General features: G+C 40.2%; 1 protein-coding gene across 2 annotated transcripts; it reads left to right on the forward strand.

Moving 5' to 3' along the window:
- The first annotated feature begins 18,222 nt into the window (after positions 1 to 18,222).
- LOC122410549 (uncharacterized) lies at positions 18,223 to 22,481 on the forward strand. Of its 2 annotated transcripts, XM_043418752.1 has the most exons (3): positions 18,223 to 18,317; positions 18,381 to 18,448; positions 18,541 to 22,481. In XM_043418752.1, the coding sequence occupies exons 2-3, from the start codon at positions 18,409 to 18,411 to the stop codon at positions 22,467 to 22,469; spliced, it is 3,969 nt and encodes a 1,322-aa protein (XP_043274687.1). In that variant the 5' UTR covers positions 18,223 to 18,317; positions 18,381 to 18,408; the 3' UTR covers positions 22,470 to 22,481. The 2 variants fall into 2 exon arrangements, with proteins under 2 accessions (XP_043274687.1, XP_043274686.1); XM_043418751.1 differs by having other exon boundaries at positions 18,305 to 18,448.
- Positions 22,482 to 24,879: the final 2,398 nt, after the last annotated feature.

The following is a 24,879-nucleotide window of genomic DNA, read 5'->3' on the forward strand; positions in this document are numbered from 1 at the left end:
CACTCCTATCTTGGGTTATTTTATTTATATTTTTCAATGGAATCTATCCAATTTTTGATAAAATAGCATAATGAAAATGATAATGATCATCTACAAATCTGATAATATTCAATTTTGGAGAGCTGATGAAAATTGTCGCCATGACAAAGATGCAGAGGCATGGATTTATTTATTTATTTAAATCTCCTTTAAAATGTAAAAGGATATTTAAAAACCAATTTCTCGTGAATTATTGAATAAAATGTTTTCCATATGATATAACAAATGAAACGAAAATGGAATGTGTAGGGAATTGAAATCTGAGTATATAATCAAACAAATATCGTAGACGAATATAAATTCTTCATTTGTTATTAAATAAAATGTTTTCCATGAGAATTGAATAAAGAATCAAAAATGTAATGTGTTAAATTGAATTATTGTAAAAATAGATATATTCAACAAATATACCCATCTATAATATTCAATTCAATTCTACACATTTCCGTTTGGATTCAATATTTATATCATACACAATACATTTTATTTGAAAATTTATTCCGAACTAGGGTGCATTCCGTGCGATTAAGCGTGTGAATAGTTTTCTTGTAGCGCTGCAGCGCTACTTTTATTGCAACAGCGTCTTCAAGCCCACCAATCTTGAAGCAGTTCAATAAGAATAAACAGGAGTACAGGGGGATGGCTCCATAGTTTTCGATGTCCAGGTATATTTCTCAAGAGTTTTTGATGTCTAGGTATATTTCTCTACGGCTTTCGATGGCGAGGTCAACGGCTCCATAGTTTTCGATATTTAGGTCGCTGTAGTTTATGGGGTCGAGAACAATCTCTCAATGATTACCATGTTAACACTGTTATTGTCATTGTTTTTCGATGTTTGAGAGGACGTTTCCATGTTTCATTATCTTTTTCATCTCGTATCATGTTTCATTAGGTTCCAGTATCTAGATTGACAGTTTCATGTTTATCAGTGTCCGGTGATATTTATTCACGATATTCTGGGTTCTTGAAATCTCCCCTGTTATTGAAGACCATGGAGTCTTCGATCAGGATATCGATAACCATGATGAAATATATCCAGACATCGCAAACCATTGAGTCATCGACCTCGACATCGAAAGCTACGGGGAAAATACCTAGACATCAAAAACTGTGGAGCCGTCGACCTGGACATCGAAAACTATAGAGCTATCGACCCAAACTTTGAAAACCATGGATCCATCAACCTAGACATCGCAAACCGTAGAGAAACATAGCTAGACATGGAAAATTATGGAACTGTCGACCGGGATAGCGAAAACTATGGAGAACTATACCTGGACATGAAAAACCATGGAGAAATATGCCTAGGCATCGAAAAACATGGAGAAGTATACCTAGACATTAAAAACTATAGCGCCGACGACCTGGATAACGGAAACAGTGGAAAAAAATATACCTAGACATTGAAAACCATGAAGAAATATATCTGGACATCGAAAACTATGGAGGCGCCGACTTAAATCTCGAAAACCTTGCAGTCGTCGACCTAGATATCGAAAACTATGGAGCCGTCGATCTGGACATCAAAAACCATGGAACCGTCGACCTAGACATAAAAAACCATGGAGCCTTCGACCTAGACATCGAAAACCATAGAGCTGTCGACCTAGACATCAAAAGCCGTTAAGAAATATACCTAGGGTCGAAATCTATGAAGCCGTCGATGTGAATGGCAACGACTATCATGAATCATACCTAGACATCGAAAACCATGAAGAAATATACCTAGACATCGAAAACTATGGAGAAATATACGTAGACATCGAAGACTATGGACAAATATACCTGGACATCGAAAACCATGAGGAAATATACCTAGACATCGGAAACTACGGACCCATCGACCTAGACGTCGAAATTCTTGGAGCCGTCGACCTAGACATTGAGAATCGTGGAGAAATATACTTAGACATCGAAAACCATGGAGAAATATACCTAGACTTCGAAAATCTGGGAGAAATCTATCTAGACATCGAAAACCATGGAGCTGTCGACCTAGACTTCGAAAACCTGGGAGAAATCTATCTAGACATCGAAAACCATGGAGCCGTCGACCTAGAAATCGAAAACTATCAAGCCACCTACGAGAGATGGATTTTGCTTGTGCCCTTGGTGAAAAGGGGTCGAGATCGTTTCTCTACTGCGTATGCACCGACACATCATTCTAACCTCGTACGATGACGCGCGTAATTATTTTTTTCCTGCAAGTTTTGCTCATACAAAAAAAAAAGAATGTACGAATGTACATTTGGCGCATTCTTCACTTAAATTCACTCCAATGCTTATCATCAACGATAAACACGAGTAAAAAAAGCCCAATCCAACGATTTACTCGATAGCATCATACCTACTAAAAGAACATTAAACGATAGCATCACACCGACTAAAAGAACATTAAAAAAAAGATTCGGCCACAATACGTGACTCAGATTTCTTGGTAAAACGAACATGTGGTATCCTTTAATCTCTGAATGATTCGATAACATTTCGTGAAATTGACAGCTTAAATTTTGAATACAACGGGGAACTGTCACTTTCCAAATTTTTGAAGCATGAACAGATTCATGGAAATATATAGGTATACAATTTGTATTATGACACCAGAAAAAAATATATAGATATATAAAATGTATTATGGCACCAGATTTGTCACTAAAGAAAAAACAAATAAACATCAAAAATGTGTGCGAAAAAATGCAACATTTTTTGATGAAATTAAAAAATAAATAATTAATATCTTTTCAATGCGTTAAGCTACAGAGTTCGTAGAGGTCGCGATCGAAAGATAAAAAAAAATAAAAAATACGTCATCTTGCAGGATTCTTTGGAATACTGTAATTATTCAGTTATTAAAGAAATAAATTTTGAGTGTTATCGAAAACAGCTGAAAAACACTCTCGCTCCGGTAAAGACTCTCTGGAAGCGACTCGTCATACATAAATGTACTTGTCTCAGAGTCGCTACCGCGACTCTAGATTGTTGTTTTGAGGCACACGGAATGGCCTTTGCTCATTTTTGTTCTGATTTTGACTCGTTTGAGAAGCTTCCTTCTTCTTTTTCGAATTTATTGGTCCATGCCGATCTATCTTTCCCAAGAATTCGATCAATTGTTCCAGTGTTTTGAATCCTCGACTGATTATAGTTGCCTGAGTCTCATCCGTATAATGTTGCGAGAGTGATGCGATTATGTCCTCGTCGCTTGGAGGAGGGATGAGATCCTTCGTGGCTCCGAAAATGTTGATCGTGTATTCCACTTTCGATGTTTTGTTATCCTTATCAGAGTAGTGTCCGAATTCGAGGTCTTTTCTCACTTTTCTCTGGACATCCGTGCTCCAGAAGCGCTCAACAAATTTCTTTTCTACTTCCTCAAAATCCTCGACACGGTCCTCGATAAGAACCCACCACTCCTTTGCGGCTTTTTCTAGACACTGTCCCAGCAAGTACTTCATTTCAGTGATAGTGGGGTTTGTTACCTCACAATAATGCCGAAACTCCTTAATGAACTTCATTGGTCTTTTCCTTTCCGATCCATCGTATGTGGGAGGTTTAATTTTAATTTTTTTTGGATGCATGTCCATTGGCAGCATCGTCCGAATCCTATGTGTTTTCTCTTCGGGCTCATATTTTTCCTCTTCGTTCTCGGATTCGTCGTCAGAAACCTCTTTGCTTGGCTTCGGTACAATCCGGGTGCTTTCAGTGTTCGGACTATGAATTTTGTCCTTAGATTCAAGATTCTCCGCCCTTTTCTTGATTGCGCTGACGTCAAGTCGTATTTGAGCCACACTAACCTCAATAACGACACTTTTCGACTCATTTTCTTGAACTATTTTTGTTAAACCCGTTACGTGACGTTTAATTGGGTCATAGATTTTATGGACATCACTAGCGATTGTAGCTTGCAGAGTCTTGAATTTTTCCGTAAATTCAGAACTCAAATCACTGTTTCGTTTCTATCGGTCTTTTCTGCCATTTTGACGTAATTAATTAATTTCATTCAAGCCAATCTCACGCTCGTTTGCAATACCTGTCCCTGTTCGGGCGCCAGTTGTAAAGTAACGCTCTTGCCGACCCGGCCTGAACGCCGCCACGCGTCGGTTCGAGCTACCTTAATTTTAAAAGGAGCAGGTATGAACGAGACGAGAGACGAGAATTGTGTTCATAAGATAACAAAAAAAATTTATTAAACAATACTTGTGTGTTTTTACAAAATGATACGCGTTTTTATTTTGAATCTTTGTCTGTCCGCGTTATTTGACCAAGTCAGGCGAGAGAAGACTCGAAAGACCCGGAAAAACGGAGCGTTTTTCTGTATGAAATTTCGATTTAATTTTCAAATTTGTTTTTGTTTTTGTTCGCTTTATGGTTTATCATGCCCCCTGCTTATTCTGTTTCCTTTCCTTTCCGCTTGCATGAGATTTTTCAGACAAAAAACAAACAAAAAATAATGAAATTCGCAACACTAATAATTGACAACCGATGTCCTGTAATCCTATACCGCTTGAACCTGGATTTTTACGCTTCCTAGCAATTCAAGAGTGTTGTACGCTTTTCTTTATTACAATTTCTCCATTTGTGATCGCTTGGATGCTATACAAACTCTAGTCTTACCGCTGCCTCTTGAATTAACGCTTTTATTCGTTTGTTATTTGTTTTTATAATTATAATTTGTTGAGATGATTTATTTTCACTTCGGTGTCGTATGATAGTTCAAATGGGCTGTGGATTATTGAATTATTCAATTTTAATGCTAATATCTTCGTTCGACCCAACCAAATCGGATCAATTATAAAACAATTTTGAATTTAAGAATTATTAATCATAACATCATTTATTTATCGCCTCTATTTTTAATAAACCCAAAAAAATGTGAGGTGGAAAGTTTGTGCTTGACCACGGGCCTCAAACGTCGCCGAATGGCGCCAATGTTCAAAACACAAGACAGGTTAGGATGTGAACCCCAGACCACGGGCTCGATACGTCGCCGAGTCTCGCCAATGTCCTGAGCATTCACTAGGTTAGGTAATTTTGCCCACGGACCACGGGATCGATACGTCACCGAGTCTCACCAATGCCCCGTGCGGCGGAAATTCGGAAATTATAGGTTAAATGGAGTGGACCCTGGACTACGGGATCGATACGTCGCCGAGTCTCACCAATACCCCAGGCATCCAAAGGAATAATAGGAAAAAAGGATTTTAGGTTATACCAGAATAGAGTGTATTTTTCTATTTGAGTCTGCTAGTTCTCTAAGAAATCCGAGTTGGTTCTAGAGGTAGGGTGAACTGCCTCTCGAATGAGCCGTGCGTCCACTCTTATACCCCGTTCCCCACTCTAAATTCTCTCAAATGCCGAATTTCTCTATTTCAGACGCGTTCTGCGCATTCCTTTGTAACGGGCTTCACAATTGGCTCGCTGCCATAATTCGCACCTTGTTATTGGCTGATCGCTATTTTGCCCGATGCGCCGAATTCCGCTTTGATTAATTTTCCGCTCCGCACGATTTTAAAGTAATAAAATTACAATGCCAATCGTTATTGTTTAATTATTTGAGCGATTTGGCTTCATTGTTTCATTTAATATCTTTTAATTCAATTTTATTTGAAAAATCATAAAAAGTCACGTTCGGGTTCCTATAGCCCATGGACAATTAGCCCTGCGCATGCGCTGTGATCAAGCATCTCGCTCTATTTAAAATTGTACAAATTTTCCGGTAGATTTAACCTTTTCTTTAGTTTTCTTTGATAGCGGCTTTTTTTCCCGACATTTTGAGCCTAATTACACTCATATTGATAAATAAAAAGTTTGAAAACAATTAGATTAAAGAAATTATGATTTAGTTTGATTTCTTGTCAAGTGGCGCTGTTCGGAGCGTTGCCCGCCGGCTCGCTCGGGCCTTTGTGCCAGTCGCCAACATGGCCGCCGGTTGGGACGCACGCCCGTCATTGCGCCGCGATGTTTTTCGCACGCGTAGTATTTGATAGTTCGAGCGGGCTCGGGCCGCTACGCGAGTGTTACGTCTCAGTATCTGCATTGGTTTTGGAGAAAAACAATTTCAGGAGGATTTAGAAATGAATTTAGAAATTAAAAAACTCAGAATAGAATAGAAAAAGGAAAATTTAGAGAAGCTGAAGACGTTTGTGATAAATTTTTGAGATTACATGTTACGGTTGGAGTAAAAAATTGAAATGATTGGCACATATGCTGCGACACAAAAATATGAAAGTTGAAGGTATTGGCTCCATACCGCAGTAATACAAACTTCAATACTATTAAAAAAAAAAAACACTTTAAAACTTGCTGAATCAAGTTCCATTACATATTACCATAATCGAAGATAGGGGGTGATACTTAGTACATATACTTATCGACAGAAATTTCAAAGTTCACAGGTATCTGTTGCGATTCAATGTATCTGCGCAATGAGCTTGGAGTACAGCGATTTCAAATCCATTCATAAAGGAGCAACTGAAGATTTTTCTAATGAATTTTTCACTTTACATTTATGTTATAGTGAGAGTCAAAAAGTAAAATGAATGGTACAATATATAAATTTTATAGTTTCCAGATTTTTGCTGTATTTCAATGATTCAAATCTGTAGTATTAAAGTGAAAAGTTGTTAGAATAAGTCATGATGTTACACGAAAATGACATAGTGCACATAACATTCAGAAATTCTGTAGGTTCCCATGATGTTGGCAGGTATTATACTTAATCGCATCCAAAACTGAGCACCTATAGACTTATCGTAATGAATGTTTTCACCAATAATTCCACATTTGCAGTTTGCACACTAGGAATCATACTCAACATACACGTCATTCCCTAAGTATTGTTGTCTTCATTTGTGTTTGTCTACCGCATTCCGAAGATTCAACTTTTCATATTATCAGCAAAAATAAGCATCCAAAGATTTTTTGGAACAAGTTTCAAAATTTATTACTCAACAGACCAGGTGGAAAAAATATAACTACACTTATATCAAGACCAGAAATTGTTTTGAGAATCTGATGTACAAAATGTGCGATTGATGATCATAGTTGGAAACCTCTTGAATCACGTTACCACAATCAGCATGAAGAATTAGTAGAAAATCAGAGGACACATCTCAGGCAATGAATTAATAATATGTATCGATCCGCTGCAAACCAATGGAGTCAAAACAAGGATCGGAAAGAGCAGAGCCAAACTCAATAGGAAGCATGATATGGGAATATTCAAAAATAATGATGACACAAGAAATCAATTAGAAAACATTTATTCGATTGGAGTTTCTCACATTATGAATGTGAAATATTGAAAAGTTTCGTTGACATAAGCACCGCGCTTTTTTTTATATTTTTCATTTTCACACACAGATCACGGTCTACATTTACGCTGCTGCTTTTATACCGGTTCGGTATACCACAAGTTTTAACAAAATAAATATCAGTATACACTTTGTTAGATGACGCGAAAATCATTTTTATTTTCCCGCACGCACTTCCTAACATCATAACCCCAAACGTCAACACGACGTGAAACTTCGGCTGGTGACTTTCGAGTGATTTCGAGTTCTCGAGCCCTCAGCTTTCCGCCAAACTTCCTGGCTCTTTTTATTGAATGTCATTAGCCCAAAAATTCTCTCACCCTTCATTGGTTGCAGCAAAATTTCTCTCACCAGGGATTGGTGATGATGGGAGCCAAGGGGCCTATGTTTGTAGCGGTTGGAGTACGTGTATACAGATGCGTCAAATCCTGAATGTGTTAGTAACTTTTGCATAATCTTAAGCCCGTGCAAAGTTTTTTCTCAGAAATTACGACACTGATCATGCTGATTTTGGGCTCATTCGACAGAGAACTCCTTAATTAGCTGAAAGTTCAATTTTCAAAGCCGTACATAACTCATGAGTTTCGTAATTTAAGAAAATCACAAGCGAATTTTACCCCCACCACCGCAAATCGTTTTATTCAGAGAAAGTATAGTCTCGGCGAGAGTCTCTGGCCAGCAGACGACAGGGCTGTCAATGTACTTGTCCCGAGACTCTACCGAGTCTCTTGATGCGTGGTTGTATGTAAATGAATGCAAATAAAGTTTGAAAAACTTAGGTCAAGTAAGTGTCTAATTCAATGTATTGTGGTCATATTTTCTTTCATTTCGTTTGGCTGTGTTCACCGGCCCCTTTAATTTTCCCACCTCCTTAGCTTACAGTATATCCATACCAATTTAATTCGAGTGACTTTCGTATTTCTATTCCCTCATATTGATTTCAATAAATTGGAAAATTCATAACAAAAAGTTTTCATGATTGCTTGTTTATACACCCGAGTTTTAGAAAAATCTTTTCGCCATGTAAGTGCATAGATATATTCACTTGAGTTATTGCACAATGAATTTGGAAATTTATTTCAATAAGTCATTGGGTGGTTAATTTTCATGATATCAAAATTCGTATCTTCGAAATGCAATGAACACCTCTAAAGTGCGACAAAGTCATGAAGCGACATGTATGTTGAGTATTTCCAGACCTTGTTTGCGATTGGCATCATGGGTTGAAAAATTCATGTGTGTAAGTCTACGTCTCATAATTTTCGGATGTGATCAAATATTTTGTCTGCGTATAACCATGGAGACATACAAAAATACAGCATTTTGCTTGCTTCAACATGCAGCGTATCTGTCACTTTTCTTCTTGAATGTGACATAATAAGTTTCAAGAATGTGGTTCATGGAATTTTGAAGTGGTATGCCCCATAGCATCAAAGTTTGTATTACTGGCATGCAGCGAATATCTATGAACTTTGATATTTCTGTGAAGCGTAGGTGTGCCAATCTTTTCACTTTTTGGTTCCGACTGCAATATATAAACGAAGATACATGAAACAATTTTGAGTTCTGTTCACTTTGAAGTGCGCTGTCAGTAGTAAGGCTATACCAGTTCTGGCTCAAATGGTGGCGAGGGGGGACCGGTGTGCGGGGAAGCGCCAGAGCCAGAGGGGGGCAGCGAAGGGGGAAGCCGCGCGCCGTAGGGCCGTGTGTGTGTGTCGCACACATTCTCACGGCCCTTGAAAAAGAAGGAGAGATAGAGCCGATAGTGAGTGTGAGAGAGATGGAATGAGAAAAATCGTGTGTGACATTTAATTAATTTATGACCAGTGCGTTACGGATTTGTCTTCGCCTCGGATGCAGATAAGGGAGGGGAGGGGTGGGGGGGGGGGCATAACGAAGGGTCTGCCGTTGGAGAGATAGATGTGAGAGAGATAGAATGACGGTAGAGAGCAAAAGCATGAGAGAGACGGAGTGAACGAGAAAAAAATATTTGAACTCTGGGTGTATGTCGAGATGAGAACATTCAGTTTGAAATGCCATTGGTTCGTCATCGCTCATATGCGGGCCGGATAGGGAAATATCTGCAGCTCAAGAGCAAAATTATTCTACAATAATTCTATAAGAGGTCTCAAGATTTTTTCGACATTTTGTTGTTTTTTTTTCAAGACTTCAGTATGAAAAGTGTTCTCAAGATGGATAGATGTGCGAGTATGTATGCGATCCATCCGTTGAAAGAACATTGGATGCTGACTAAAAATGAACTCGAATCAATTCCTAAGATTCTGCTCATAAAATATTATGGTAAATTCATTTCATCGCTATAGGATCGATTACCTGAACATTTGAAGAGTGATAGTGAAGTTCAGTCTTATCAATATTGTCACGATCATTTTAATCCACCGTGGATGTCCACTCATATTGATGCTCTAGGACCAATACGTCGAGAGTATGAAAAATGTTGGATCATGGAACAACTAGTGAATATTTATGCAATTTATTGTATACGGAGCCCTCGTGAAATGACGGCGGAAGAACTGCTCATTATATCACCATCAACGTTCAAGAAATATTTCAGTGACTTTACGGATGTTTTGTGGGAGCGTTTTCCATATTACTACAAATCCGACGTTGAAATTCCATCGTTGCGTCGATGCCATGATCATTGGAATACGTCTTCGATGGAAGATCACATTGATGCTCCGGCCCCCCGTCGATGCTCCCGAATAGGGCTCAATCTTCGGTTTGACTATTAACCCCGAAAGAGTAAACACGAGAGGGACTGTGTCGTAAAACTCGACCGCATCATGTCTCTTTTCACCGACGTTGCTACGCGGAGCAATGGCTGCGTATGCAAGCGACTCTTGTTCAGACGTTGGAGCGATATTTGGTGTCACGAAAAAAGATGGTCGCGAGTCGAAACAATTTATGATCTGAGATGCTGGATTGAACTCGAAAACTTTTTCTTTCCATCATATCTCTCCCTCCCTTCCATATTTAAATCTAAATGACCAAAAACGACTTCCGTCGATGCTTCCGAAAAGGGCTGAATCTTTGGCTTGAATAGTTAGTAAGTATCGAACCCCGAAAGAGTCAACACGACGAGATAACTTGAGAGATAACTTTTTACAACATCGGATCTGAGAGAGTGGTATCAGAAACGAGTCGTGGAGCCAACTCTGAAATCGCTCGAGGAGTTCTAGGAGAGTGACAGTGGCTGGACCCTAACATCAATAATCAATCTAATAGTGAACATTAACAAGTACAATGCTTTGCGTGCGGGATGTCACATTCCATTGGCGAAACGCATACTCTTGAAGAAAGCAGTCGTGAATGTGAAATCACGAGATAATGCGTGTTTCGGATGGGCAATGACTGCTGCACTTCATCCAGCAGAAAAAAACAGTGATCGCATATCTTCATATCCGCATTATTCAACGATATTTAATCTCCAAGGTATCAACTTTCCTATGACGTTGGATCAAATTGGGTGATTTCAAAAATTGAATAATCTCTCAATCAATGTGTATAGTGAGAAGAAGGATGTAATTCTGCCAGTGCGGGTGAGCAAGGAGAAAAAAGAACGACATGTCAACTTGCTTTACGTCGAAGACGTGTGGGGATGTGGAATTTCACACTTTGCTTACATCAAGAATTTATCCCGGCTTGTCAACTCACAACTCAATGCTGATGGACACAAGAAATTCATCTGTGATCGGTAAGTAAATTAATACGACTGTAGTCATTTCTTCTTCACCGTTATGATGTAATATTAAAAATTATTTGAAATTTTACAGATGCCTCCATTACTTCGCAACCATCGAAAAGCTGCAGTCACATGAGGTGGATTGTGGCGTACTCAACGATTGTGCTGTTCGACTACCGGGTGAAAACGACAAATGGCTGGAATTCACGAACGCCAATCGGAAGGAGCGTCTCCCGTTCGTGGTATACGCCGATATCGAATGTATCTTGGAGAAGACCAGCGCTGAAGAGAGAGAGAAAAACAAGATCCAACATCATCGCGTCTTTAGCGTTGGATATTATGTAAAGTGCTCTTACGATGATTCACTATCGGGATATCACGAGCGCCGAGGTGAGGTCCGCGTGGAATGGTTCGTCGAAGAACTAAAACAATAAGCTTTGCGCGTTGAAAAAATTCTCCTAACGAACGTTCCAATGAAACAATTGACTCCGCAAGAGTGGAAGAAATTTCGGGAAGACAAAGAGTGTCATATTTGCGAGAAACCTTTTGTCGAGGGTGATGAGCGTGTTCGCGATCATTGCCATCTGACAGGCCAATTCAGAGGTCCGGCTCATTCAAATTGTAATTTAAACTATCAAAATTCGTTTTTCATGCCAATAATTTTTCATAATTTATCCGGTTATGACGCGCATTTCATCATAAAAGAAGTTGCGACTGCGTTTGCGGGAAAAATCGATTTGCTTCCGATAACAAAAGAAGAGTACATCTCCTTCTCGAAAACGGTTCAAACAACGAAAGACACGCGGAAAAATATAAAATTACGTTTCATCGACTCTTTCAGATTTCGCAGTACGAGTCTCGATAAATTAGCATCATTTTTAACTGCCGACAAACTCGCAACGTTAAAATCACAATTTCAAGATGTGAACGATTTTCATTTATTGACGAGGAAAGGTGTCTTCCCGTACGAGTATATTGATGGCTTTGAAAAGTTGAATGAAACGGAGCTTCCACCGCGGGAAGCATTTCACAGCTCGTTAACTGATTCGACAGTCTCCGAAAAGGAGTATGCACATGCGAAAAATGTATGGGAACGATTTTCAACGCGAACGCTCGGTGAATACAGCGATTTATACTTGAAGACTGACGTATTACTATTAGCCGATATCTTTGAGAATTTCCGCGATACTTATCTAAAAAGTTATGGTCTTGACCCTGCGTTTTACTACACTCTCCCCGGATATACCTGGGATGCCATGATGAAATATACCAAAGTAAAGTTTGAATTGCTCACAGACATTCATATATATGGTATTGTTCGTGGAGAGAGGTATTCGAGGTGGTCTTAGTCAATGCTCCAAAACACATGCCCGTGCCAATACCAAGTACATGAACTCGTATGACCCATCTGTTCCATCATTATATTTAATGTACTTCGATGTTAACAATTTGTATGGATGGGCGATGAGTCAACCACTGCCTTATGCAGATTTCGAATGGATTGAAGACATTGCAAACTTCAACATCGAGTTTCATCCACTTGACTCTGAAATTGGTTATATACTGGAGGTTGATTGGGAATATCCAAAACACTTGCACAATGCACATAGTGATTTGCCATTTTGTCCAACGCATGACAAACCTCCGGGCACGAAGCAAGAGAAGCTTCTTGCAACGGTGAATGCGAAAAAACGATATGTCATACATTATCGTGCATTACAGCAGTGTTCGAAACATGGTTTGAAAACCACAAAAATACACAGAGTCTTGAAGTTTAAGCAATCTTCCTGGCTCAAAACATACATTGATTTGAATACACAGTTTCGTACACGTGCGAATAATGATTTTGAAAAAAATCTGTTCAAATTAATGAATAATGCTGTGTTTGCAAAAACCATGGAGGATGTTCGTAGTCACGTTCAAGTTAAACTTTTAAGGAAATGGGCAGGCCGATATGGAGCAGAAGCTATGATTGCTAAACCTAACTTTCACAGTCGAAGTATGTTTGCGGAAAATTTAATCGCTGTAGAGTTGCGAAATCTCCAAGTCATGTTTAACAAACCGATATATGTCGGCATGTCCATTTTAGATATTTCAAAAACTTGTTTATATGAATTCCATCACGAGTTCATGATGCCGACGTATTAGAATAAATGTAAAGTCATGTATACAGATACTGATAGTTTAATTTACCATATTGAGTGTGAAGATGCATATGGGGACATGAAATGTAATCTCGACAAATATGATACCAGTGACTATCCCCCAGACAACGTCGATGGCATACCGCTTGTCAACAAAAAGGTCCCGGGTCTCATGAAAGATGAGAACAATGGGGCCATAATGATTATGTGAAATGCCTCGGTGAGTAGACTGAAATGAAGCGTTGTCAATCTTCAATTCACTCAACATTACATAATGTCTATACGATCACGGAGACGAAAATCGCTCCAAGTCCACACGATGACAAGCGCTATGTTATACCTGGAACGGTAGACACGTTGCCATGGGGCCATCAAGAGACTCGGTAGAGTCTCGGGACAAGTACATTGACAGCCCTGAATAAAACGATTCGCGGTGGTGGGGGTAAAATTGCCATGTGATTTTCTTTAATTGCGAAGCTCATGAGTTATGTACGGCTTTGAAAATTGAACTTTAAGCTAATTAAGAAGTTCTCTGTCGAATGAGCCCAAAATCAGCATTCTCGGTGGCGTATTTGCTGAGAAAAAACTTTGCACGGGCTCAAGATTATGCAAAAGTTACTGACACATCACGAGTTCGACGTATACGTATACGCGTTTTGACGTAGTTAGTGGTAGTAGAGTTGTGTCTCTACGCATTCTGATTGGCTCAACGATGTCGGCTCCTCCAGCTGCTAGGCCGACCGCGGGTGGAGCTCAAGAGTTAGAAGGCCTAAAATAGCGAACAGGCATTCTGTATATCTATATATGCGTTATACAGAATGCCAGTAGTATGTGGGCCACTATGGCGACCCCCACTCCCATCCCCACTCCTACCCCCACTCCTCGGCCTCCCCTGCCAGCTCGATTTTTTCGAGTGGTGGGGGGAGGTGATGGAGGTGGGGGTGGGTGTGGAGGTGGGGCGCGTGGAGCCGTCATAGTAACCCATATGTTTTGTCATTTTATTAATTTTCAAACCGAAAAATCAAAAACTCACCATTTCGATGCAACCGCTTTTTCTGCGCCTTGTTCATGATTTAGCCAGAGTCCGTTTTATTTTTACACGCACGTACACACACACACACACACACACACACACACACACACACACACACACACACACACACACACGCGCGCGCGCGCGCTCACTCTTCGGTGTCGTCGTATCCCTCATCGCCAAACAAAACGTCATCGGGGTGCACGACATTCTGAATAATCTCGGTTGTTATATCGCGTTCTTCGACGGTGTCGGAGAGCAAAACACTAAGATGTTCACCATCTGTATGCGTGACCACCTGGGTTCTAAAAAAATGTCCCTCGCACATCGCGGAAAGAGCGCGCGTCACGTATTCATGCTCACAATAATTGAACAGACCTTCAATAGCGCACTCTATAAGAAGCGCCGGTATGACGGTCAAAAGCGTTACGGGTTCATACAAACTGTTCATATCGTAAAAGGCGCTCTCGGCGAAATCCACGAGATAGACCTCGACGCATCCGTAGCTGTCAATATTTATGACTTCGCCACGGTATACTGCAGGGCTCCAGGGCGTCGACACAACACAGTTCACACCCGCTTTGATTTCGCGAGCACTCAGATGCGTCCCAGCTTTGAGGTCCCCATAGTACTGCTGCATGAGGCGCGTGTAATGCTTCAGCGTTTTCTCCAAAGCTCGTGTGCGGATAAATACACTTCGGGTGTTATTTACTAACACGACACGGCAGCGGAAAAAATTCTCGATGAACAAAAAATCTGAATAACGCGGGTACATGGCACAGAGATTTGTAAATAATAATAATAATAGCGAAAAACTCGGGGAGGTGTAATTAGTACGAGCGTTCTTTTGAGACTGACTTGATGAGTGATTAAAAGATTGTCTCGAATAAGCCACGGGCAAAGCGAGGGGGAGGGGAAAACGGAGGTCTTCCTTGATGATGAGCTCAGAGGTTAAGTGGATGGTGATAATTTCACACCTTTCTTCACATTGAGAGTGTATTGTATGTAGAAGATCTATCACGAGCGGTATGTAATATACTCTTTATAGTAGGCTCTCGCTCCTCGATGAGGAGCCCTGGACAAAAGAGCTTCATTACAAAAACAGCTGATCCAAGCCGCGAGCTTCGAGTAATATATACCCTGCAGTAGCAAACTCAATGTTTTGGTTATGCGCCGGCAATAAGGCGTCAGGAGAAGTATATCTCGCGAGTGTAACCCTAGCACCAGCACGGACCATAGGAAGAACGCACGTGGAAAGAGACAGTGAGAGAAAGAAAGAGAAAGGAGTATTGATAACCGTATAGATGTACTTCCTTCTTATTCTTGTTTTTCAAATATCTCGAGAACGGTGCAAGATACGTGAAAATTGAGAAAATTTAAGAGAATGGTATAAAAATTTTTCAAAACGCTCTCTTTAGGGCGTTCGACATTTTTGTCGAGGAGCTCTGATCAAAAGAGCTTCATTACAAAAGCAGCTGATCCAAGCCACGAGCTTCGAATAATATATACCACGCGGTAGCGAAAACTCAGTGTTTTGGTTATGCGCCGGCAATAAGGCGCCAGGAGAAGTATATCTCGCGAGATGCTGGCTCGTGTAACCCTAGCACCGGCACGGGGCATTGGAAGAAGAACTCACGTGGAAAGAGACAGTGAGAGAAAGAAAGAGAAAGGAGTATTGATAACCATATAGATGTGCTTCCTTCTTATTCCTGTTTTTCAAATATCTCGAGAACAGTGCAAGATACGCGAAAATTGAGAAAATTTTGTGGTGCTTTCTAAAGAGGAACCAAAGAGGCCCGGTGGTTCGAATAGCCTAACAACTTTTTCAAAATTCTCTCTTTTCGGGTGTTTTGAGATTGGCTCAATATATGTATAAAACAACAAAAATGTCGAACATCTTAAAGACTCTGCTGGAATAAATTGTCGGCTCAAATGATTTTTCAAAACGCTGCGTTTCAGAAGGCCCGTCTGTATTTTCCATACCCCGCACCGTTTTCGAGATATTTTTAAAAAAAAAAGAGAATTTTGAAAAACTGTTACGCCATTCGAACCACTGGACCTCTTTGGTTCCCCCTTTAGAAAACCCCCAAAATTTTCTCGGTTTTCGCGTATCTCGCACCGTTCTCGAGATATTTGAAAAAACAGGAATAAAAAGGAAGCACATCTATACGATTATCAATACTCCTTTCTCTTTCTTTCTCCCACCGTCTCTTTCCTGCGCTCAGCTCTTAATGCTCAAGTTACAGCCGCCAGCGTCTCGCGAGATATACGCCCCCAGCATGACGTTTTGTTGTTTGAGAGGAAAATAACCCTGTCTCTATCACGCCAACGATGCCGTCGTATCTCTTTTCCACTCTTACACGTTGGTGCATATGATAAAGACAGAGAGGTTGTGCTCTTATATACCGATGAGTGGGAGGGAGAAAGAAATACAGAAGAGTCATCGGTGCGATACATACAGAGTCTCTCTTTCCTATAGTAAATTCTGCATACGCATATACCTGTGAGAGGGAGCGAGCAAGAAATACAGCGGAGCCAGCGATGGTGATAAAGGCAGAGTTATAACAAAGGCTACACCCTTACATACCGATAAGCGGGAGGGAGAAAGAAATACAGAAGAACTATCGGTACGGTGCATGCAGCGCCTCTCTTTCATATAGTAGATTCTGCAGATTCTGCAAGCCCACCTCTATGTATTTTAGAAAAGAAAGTGTAAAAGAGGCAGCGTTTTTGCTCTGCAATTAATTCAATAGAGGACCGCTTTGCGCGATTAGCTGCTGATAATATAAGGCAGGCCTAGCTTACTGAAAAAGAGATCCGCGCAAAATGTAAACGCAACCTTAGTTTAATGAAAAAGAGATGTATTCGTTGTGTCTGCAGAAATGAATCCTCTCACGGAAAAGAAAACATTTTTGCTATTAAGTATGTACCCTTGAATAAGCATATAAGAGCACATACACACATAAGCAGAGAGATAGGTAAAAAATGAGCGAGCGGTAAAAACGGGCGGAGAGCCAGTCTTCGTTCAACCGTGTCGCGATAAATAATTTCACTGCTAAACCACGATGACAGATGCAGTCCTTATTCGTACATGCATTTTGAAGCTCTTGCGTTTGGCTATATGCTGTAGTAGTCAACTTAGGCGCCGTGTTGATGAAAGATGGCGTAACGATTTATATCATCTTCGGAAAAAGTGCTTAATTACGCGCTTAAAATATGTTATATGGTGGATGCCTCTACGCGGTATAATAACGGCTTACAACAGAGGTTTTTTTAAGGGGTATTGTGTACTAGAGTGCGTGTACAATGAGCTTGTGCGCCGAAATCACGAAAGTTTACCGGCCGTCAAAGACCTCGTTCAGGAGTACAGAAGTAAGTGCTTAAAGCACACTGTGTTGTGTATCACGGTGAAGCTCAATGAGTAATTTGAATCGCTAAAGATTATAGGTGTTTCTTCAACGCCTCACGTGACGAAGAAGAGGCTCTTATTCAAAGCGCCCTGATTGCGGAAGAAGAGGTTTTACGGGCACAACCGGAAGTAGTAGAACCGAGCACCAGTACATCGAGTAACATAGAAAAAGAAACAAGACGGCCTATCATTGACCTTGATTATTCGGAGATTTCTGATGAGAGCAATAGCTCTGTAATACGTATGCCTAGCGGACATATTGAGGAAAAGACGGCAATTGTGAATCGTATTATTGATTACTTATCGGACTTTTCAGCTGCGCTTCCTAGAACAGCCAACGACGATGTTGCTTGTAAGTACCGATAACACCAATATTTTAATCACTGCTTTAATAATAACTAATACATGATCAAAATAACAGCTGACTGTGGAGGTGAGGGTTTGCACACTCTTAACGCTGCTGATGACGAACAGGCCCAAACAACGCAGTTCGAAAACAATATAAGAGATGTGTATTTTGATCACCGTGAAAATCAGGCTTGGGTGTATCCTATAGAAGTTGATCTCACACAACAAACCGAAGAAGAAGAACGAGAAACCCGTTTGTGTGCTGAAGCGTTGCTTGAACAGCTTGCAGTTGATAATAATTTGCACAGTAATGCGTCCTCTTCTAACAATACTGGTAAATATTAATTTTTATGAACAGATTCAACAGAGAAATAAGGTTGCCTTTTTTACATAACAGGTTGTGACACAAGCGAGACTTTAATTTGATGCCTTCTGGATCTAATATTACTAATCATGCTATTGACCGTAGGTATTTGTAATATAATAACAAAGACTGACAAGAGAAACCGTTAAGAGTATTGGCCTGTTACAGTTTTTAATATATGTTCTTTTTTCAGAAATACAAACAGGCGGTGGTGCGCATCAAGACGATGCTTTTGGTGATGTACGCCCACCCGGTATACGTATTGAACTTCTGGCTGATTCAAGACGTTATTTTAAGCGATTCAAAGTACGAGGCAAGGAAATAATAGCACGGATTGTACCGCCACCACCAGGGTGTAACGTGTTACACTGGTTAGAAGGAGCGTTTCGCGATCTTTTAACGTTCATAACAGGCTCCTGCAACGGTGAAGATTTCGTGGGGATGTCGTTTTCATCAGATAGTTTACCGCAGGGATCTGCGTGGTTATCCTTCAGACCTGTGCGGGATTGTACGTTCGCTGATATATGGGACCTGATAACTAGTATAGCTCAAAGCGCGGCATCACTCGATATTATTGAAAAATTTGAAATTAAAACATGTATTGTCAAAGGTGTTGAAGGGTCGGGTAGAAAAGGGCTAACCCATGAGGATGTTGCTAAAAAATCCATTCTGACAATTAGAAATAATGATAACCTGTGTTTACCACGATCATTAGTAACGGCTCTTGCGTATGCTGAACGGGGTGAAATACGCACCGGTGCTTTACACACTAAATGGCAAAAAATAAGACAGCTTAATGGCTCTATGCAGCTGTTAGAGGCAACGGAACTGACTAACGCAGCAGGTATTACTATTCCGTTACGTGGCGCCGGCGTATATGAAATCACTCGTTATCAAAATTATCTGGCTCAAGACGGTGTTGCAATCATTGTTTACGAATTTTTGACCCTGGGTCGGCGCGCAGAACCTTTATTCGATGGTACACATCAGGTTTTAGAGTTGCGGGGTACCATTCGGCACACATTGAATATTTTGTATTATGAAAGATCGAATCATTTTCAACCGATCCTGAATCTTAGAGGGGCTGTGGGGTGCAGAGATTTCTGCTCGTCTTGTAACGCTCAGTGCAGACGTCTTGATCACCGATGTAAAAAAAAAAAATGCCCTCGTTGCTTCACTACGCCTCCGTGTGATACTGCTTCAAATAACATTATAGAATGCAATGATTGTGAACGAGAATTTTATGGTATAGCCTGCTTTAATAATCACGTTTCAGTTATCTTGCCCGGGAAAAAAAAAGCTAAAACCAGTGTTTGCGCTACGGTCAAGCGTTGTACCGTGTGCTTCAAAACTGTAAGACCGGCGGAAAAAAAGAAGCATTTATGTGGAACAGCTTTTTGCAAGACATGTAGAAGCGTGCAGGTAGACAATCATCTTTGTTTCATGAGACCTGTACACTTATTTGAAAAACAAGGAAAAGTACTTTTCATTTTTTACGATTTCGAAACACAGCAATGCACGCCTGTACGTGGTGCTGAATCTACACGTTTGCATGTTCCTAATTTATGTGTAGCACAGCGTGTCTGTGCATTTTGCAGTAGTAACAACAATATTTCGGAGCCCTGTGTATATTGCGGGCAACGCGAATTTATCTTTCGGTATAACCCTGTAGGCTCGTTAGTCAACCTAGCAATGCAAAAAGTCAAAGGTTTTTCGCGCACTATTTGTATAGCACACAACGCCGGTGGTTTTGACGCACAGTTTATTTTGCGATATCTAATTGAAGAAAAAAAAACACAACTGCCCTCTTTAATAATGAATGGCACCAAAATAATTTCTATGCGCCTTGAAAAACTTGTATTTCTCGACAGCTTAAACTACTTTCACATGCCGCTGAGTGCTTTACCGAAAGCTTTCGGCCTTACAGGACCAATAGCAAAAGGTATATTCCCTCATTTATTTAACAAACCCGAAAATCAGAATTATGTTGGTGAATTACCAACTATAGATTACTATTCGCCTGAAACGATGAGTAAGAACGACCGCGAAAAGCTTATGACGTGGTATCGGCAATCAAAAGAAAACGGCTATATTTTTGACTTTGCAAAGGAAATAGTTAACTATTGTCGGGACGATGTAACGATACTGAGACGCGCTTGTATGGTTTTTCGTGATATGTTTATGACGAGCGGCCGTGTGTGCCCTTTTGATGAAAGTACAACGATAGCATCAGCTTGTTTTCGTATTTATCGTAAAAACTTTTTGAAAGATAACACGATAGGTATTATACCAACAGGCGGTTATAGATGGGCTCATAATCAGTCAAAAAAAGCAATTGCATGGCTAGTTTGGATGGAGCATGTTCTCGGACACCCTATAGTACACGCGTGTAGAGGTCGTGAATTTAAACTACCTCAAAACTTATTAGTTGATGGGTACTACGAAACTAACGGTATATCACATGTGTTACAGTTTCATGGATGTTATTGGCACGGTTGTTTGCGCTGTTACCCCACAAACAGAGATCTGAAACAAAGCGATGGTTTGTCTATGCATGAACGCTTTGAGAAAACAGTCATCATACGTAATCGAATCCTTTCGGGTAATCATAACTTGAAAGAAATTTGGGAATGCGAGTATGATCAAATGATAAAAGAAAACACGCGAATGAGCTCTTTTTTATGTAACCACCCTTTGGTTAGAACAGACCCCCTAGACCCCCGCGATGCTTTTTTTGGTGGTCGTACAGAGAATATGGTAACACTATATGACGCAAACGATATGGAGCAAATACGTTATGTTGACGTCTGCTCCCTTTACCCGTATATTTGTAAATTTGGAAAGTACCCTGTAGGCCATCCAAAAGTATATGTCGGCGATGAGTGTAAGGTTCTGACGGGACCGCATAATACAGATCTCTCTAGAGTTGAGGGTATCGTGAAATGCACTGTACTACCACCGAGGAATCTTTATCACCCTGTTTTACCAGTACGCATGCATAACCGTCTACTATTCGCATTGTGTCGCACTTGCTGTGAAATTATGAACCAAAACGATTGTATGCATGATGATACAGATGATAGGGTGTTTGAAGGTACCTGGGTAGTTGATGAATTACAGAAAGCTATCTCCGTAGGCTACATCATAATGAGCGTGAGCGAGATATGGCAGTATGAGGTAACGCAATTGAACCGTGATACACAGGAAGGCGGCCATTTTACGGACTATATTAATACCTTTTTGAAAATCAAACAGGAGGCGAGCGGTTGGCCTGAAAACTGCTTAACGAGTGATGCTGCACGTAAAGCTTATATTGAAGAATTTGAAAAATCGGAAGGAATTAAAATGAATCATGATTCAATTGAAAAAAACCCTGGTTTAAGATCCGTTGCTAAGCTGTGTTTAAATTCATTTTGGGGTAAGTTCGGTCAGCGTGAAAATCTACCCCAAACGACCATTGTTTCAACGAGAAAAAAATTAATGGAAATGTTGACAAGCCCTGAAACCATAATTACAGGTATTCTGCCTGTAAATAATGATATATTATACGTTAATCACGTTAAAACTAATGATACGATCGAACCATCGGGTATAGCGAGCAGCGTGATAGCTGCTTATACTACCGCTCAAGCTCGCTTGAAGCTCTACAGCTATCTTGAGTTGCTTGATAAAAGAGCACTGTACTGTGATACTGATTCGGTTATATATGTGACGAAAAACTGTCCTGACGAATTCGAACCACCAACGGGTCAAATGTTAGGGGATTTGACCGATGAGTTGACTTGCTATGGCAAGGGGTGTTACATAAAGAGTTTCGTTTCTGGCGGTCCTAAATTTTATGCTTTCGTTGTTCACAATCCTAACGGGTCAGAAACAGAAGTTTGTAAGGTCAAAGGTATAACACTTAATTTTAGTAATAGCGCACTAATTAACTATAAATCAATACGTTCTTTTATTGTGGGGGAAAGAGAAGAGCCTGTTTTATTACAATATGATGCTATAAGACGCACAGCTTTTCACCACGTGATAACGCGCACGGAAACTAAAAAATGTAAACCAGCGAGCGTGAAACGCCGGCGTGATGGTGAATACGGGTCGCTTCCTTATGGCTATTGTTTGTAGGTAATTTTTATACGTAGGGGCCTATGAAATAATAAAACTGAATGAGAAAATAAAATAATTACTTTTCTGTTTTTGATTCATTCCTTTGTGAGGCGTCTGCATTACCATCTGATAAAAAAACCCCCCTCGCTTATTTATAAGTAAGCGTACAGCATTTTACTCATTCATAATGTTGGACACACGGTGGTCACACCCCTGGACATCTGTAATCTCTGGACCTACAGGCTGCGGTAAAACATATTTCGTTAAAAAATTTCTTAAATTTATTACGCGTATGAGTAGCGTGCCATTCGAAAGAATTATTTTCTATTATTCTGAGTGGCAGATGGCTTATACAGAATATGATACGATTGAATTTCGTGAGGGGTTACCGCAGTCTTCAGATTACGCTAATGATGTGCGTGCGAAGCTCATAATTATTGACGATTTAATGCGCGAGGCGTCGAATAACAGTGTAGTTGATCTATTCACAAAGGGGAGCCACCATAAAAATTTAAGTGTTGTTTTTTTAACACAAAACTTATTCCATCAGGGTCGCGGGCAGCGTGATATATCTCTTAACGCTAATTACATAGTTATATTTAAAAACCCTCGTGATCGTGCCCAAATACAACATTTGGCTCGTCAGGTTTGTCCTGAAAATCCTCGCTTTTTGCAAGAGGTATATTACGATGCTACAGCTAAGCCGCACGGTTATCTGTTGCTGGACTTGAAGCAATCAACACCTGAAAACTGCAGGTTCCGTACAAATATTTTTCCTGATGATCAATACCATTACGTTTACGTACCACGGAAAAAGATTAAAACCTGTAACACAACAGGCGAGCTACCAGTTATACGATTGTGATGGAGGGTCGCGGATCACCTTTTTGCAAAAAGTATTTTACTATTTTGCATGCTTTGCCGCATTTGAACACAGAGCAACGCCGGGCTCTTTTGCGTAAGGCCGACACACGTATAACACGTTGTATATGTGAGTGTGCTTTGAATATACTAAAAGGTAATGTACCGCTCAAAAACAGTCAGAGAAAAAAACTCAGAAGATACGCACCTTTAATACGTAAATTAGCTGTACGGAAAGGTTGTTGGAAAAGTAAAAAAAAAATTGTCGTTCAAAGCGGCGGCTTTTTACCCCTTTTATTAGCCCCGATATTGGGTAGTTTTTTGTCTAATATCATAGGTAACCGTTGATAATGGAACATGCTCGAAAAATGATTCTCGTTCCCGAAGAGAGCTTATCGCATTTAGCCCTACAAAAAGATAACAAGCATCGTTTCATTCCTAATAATAATGAAAATGATTCTAAGGAGTGTCATCATGGTTCGCTAATCGGCAAAACTATTGAAGCAACATTAGCTAGATTAGATGCTGAGATGAGTAAAATTTTACAAGACGAATCGTACGAAGACCCACGGGAGAAATGGCGTGCTTATCTGGCTGTGCTACAACGTTACCTGCATTTTGCAACTAGTGAGAGAGCTCTGCAGGGTATCACAGATTTAAAAGAGAAAGAAAAAACGGGTCAGAACGATAAGAAGAATGACAAGAACATGGAGAACATGGAGAAAAAAATGAACCGGGAAAGCTTGAACGACTCTCTTATAATCGAAAGTGTCCCACGAAAATTTCGTAACAAAGCAAAACTTTTATTACGTCGCTTGCACAATACACCTTTGTCCCTTTTTTCCTGGGATACTGAGGGTGTTGTTTCTATACGTGGTAAACCTCTGAAGGATTCAAACATAGTTGATCTGATCAACGACGCAATGCGAGCACGAAAAACCTCTAAACCTGTCGGCCGTAAAACATTTGCGCAGTTTTTAAGATCTGTAAAAACGCCGCGTGAGTTCATTGGTAATGAGGAGCTGTGGGCAGCGTCAACAGCTAATTCAACACTCAGAAGCCCTACATTACAAGCAGGACCGAGTCGCGATAGTAGTAGAGAAGATGTTGAAGAGGAAGAAGATCATTCTGAATTTTACAGCGGTAACGAGAGCAATAGGTCAGTTCAAAGTACGCAAAACGGTTCTGGTTATCAGTGTAAAAGAAAACGCATAAACTGGGTAAAAATTAAATTATAAGCTGAAAGATGCTGAAACGCGTTTACTATAACACTAGCCATGAAGCATCCTTTTCAGGTGCAAGAAGATTATTACAGGAAGGAAAGAAGAAAAAAATTCCTCGTGAAAAAGTGTTGCACTGGCTTGAAGCCCAGGATGCTTACACGAAGCATAAAGTGGTGAGGCATCGTTTCCCGCGTAGGTGTTATAATGTGCGAAACGTAGACGATGTGTGGGAGGTGGATCTCGTAGATCTTCGTTCAATTAAAAATTACAACGATGGCTATGTGTATCTTCTTGTGGTTATAGATGTTTTAAGTAAATACGTCTGGGTAGAACCGCTATTCGAT

This window comes from Venturia canescens, chromosome 5, assembly GCF_019457755.1.
Source record: "Venturia canescens isolate UGA chromosome 5, ASM1945775v1, whole genome shotgun sequence".
Classification (NCBI taxonomy): domain Eukaryota; kingdom Metazoa; phylum Arthropoda; class Insecta; order Hymenoptera; family Ichneumonidae; genus Venturia; species Venturia canescens.

What these genes read in the sequence shown, in the direction of transcription:
- LOC122410549 (XM_043418752.1), top strand. Translation starts at nt 18,409, where the DNA reads ATGCCTTCTGGATCTAATATTACTAATCATGCTATTGACC. An exon ending in TACTAATCATGCTATTGACC is followed by an intron (nt 18,449 to 18,540) that starts GTAGGTATTTGT and finishes TTCTTTTTTCAG; the next exon opens with AAATACAAACAGGCGGTGGT.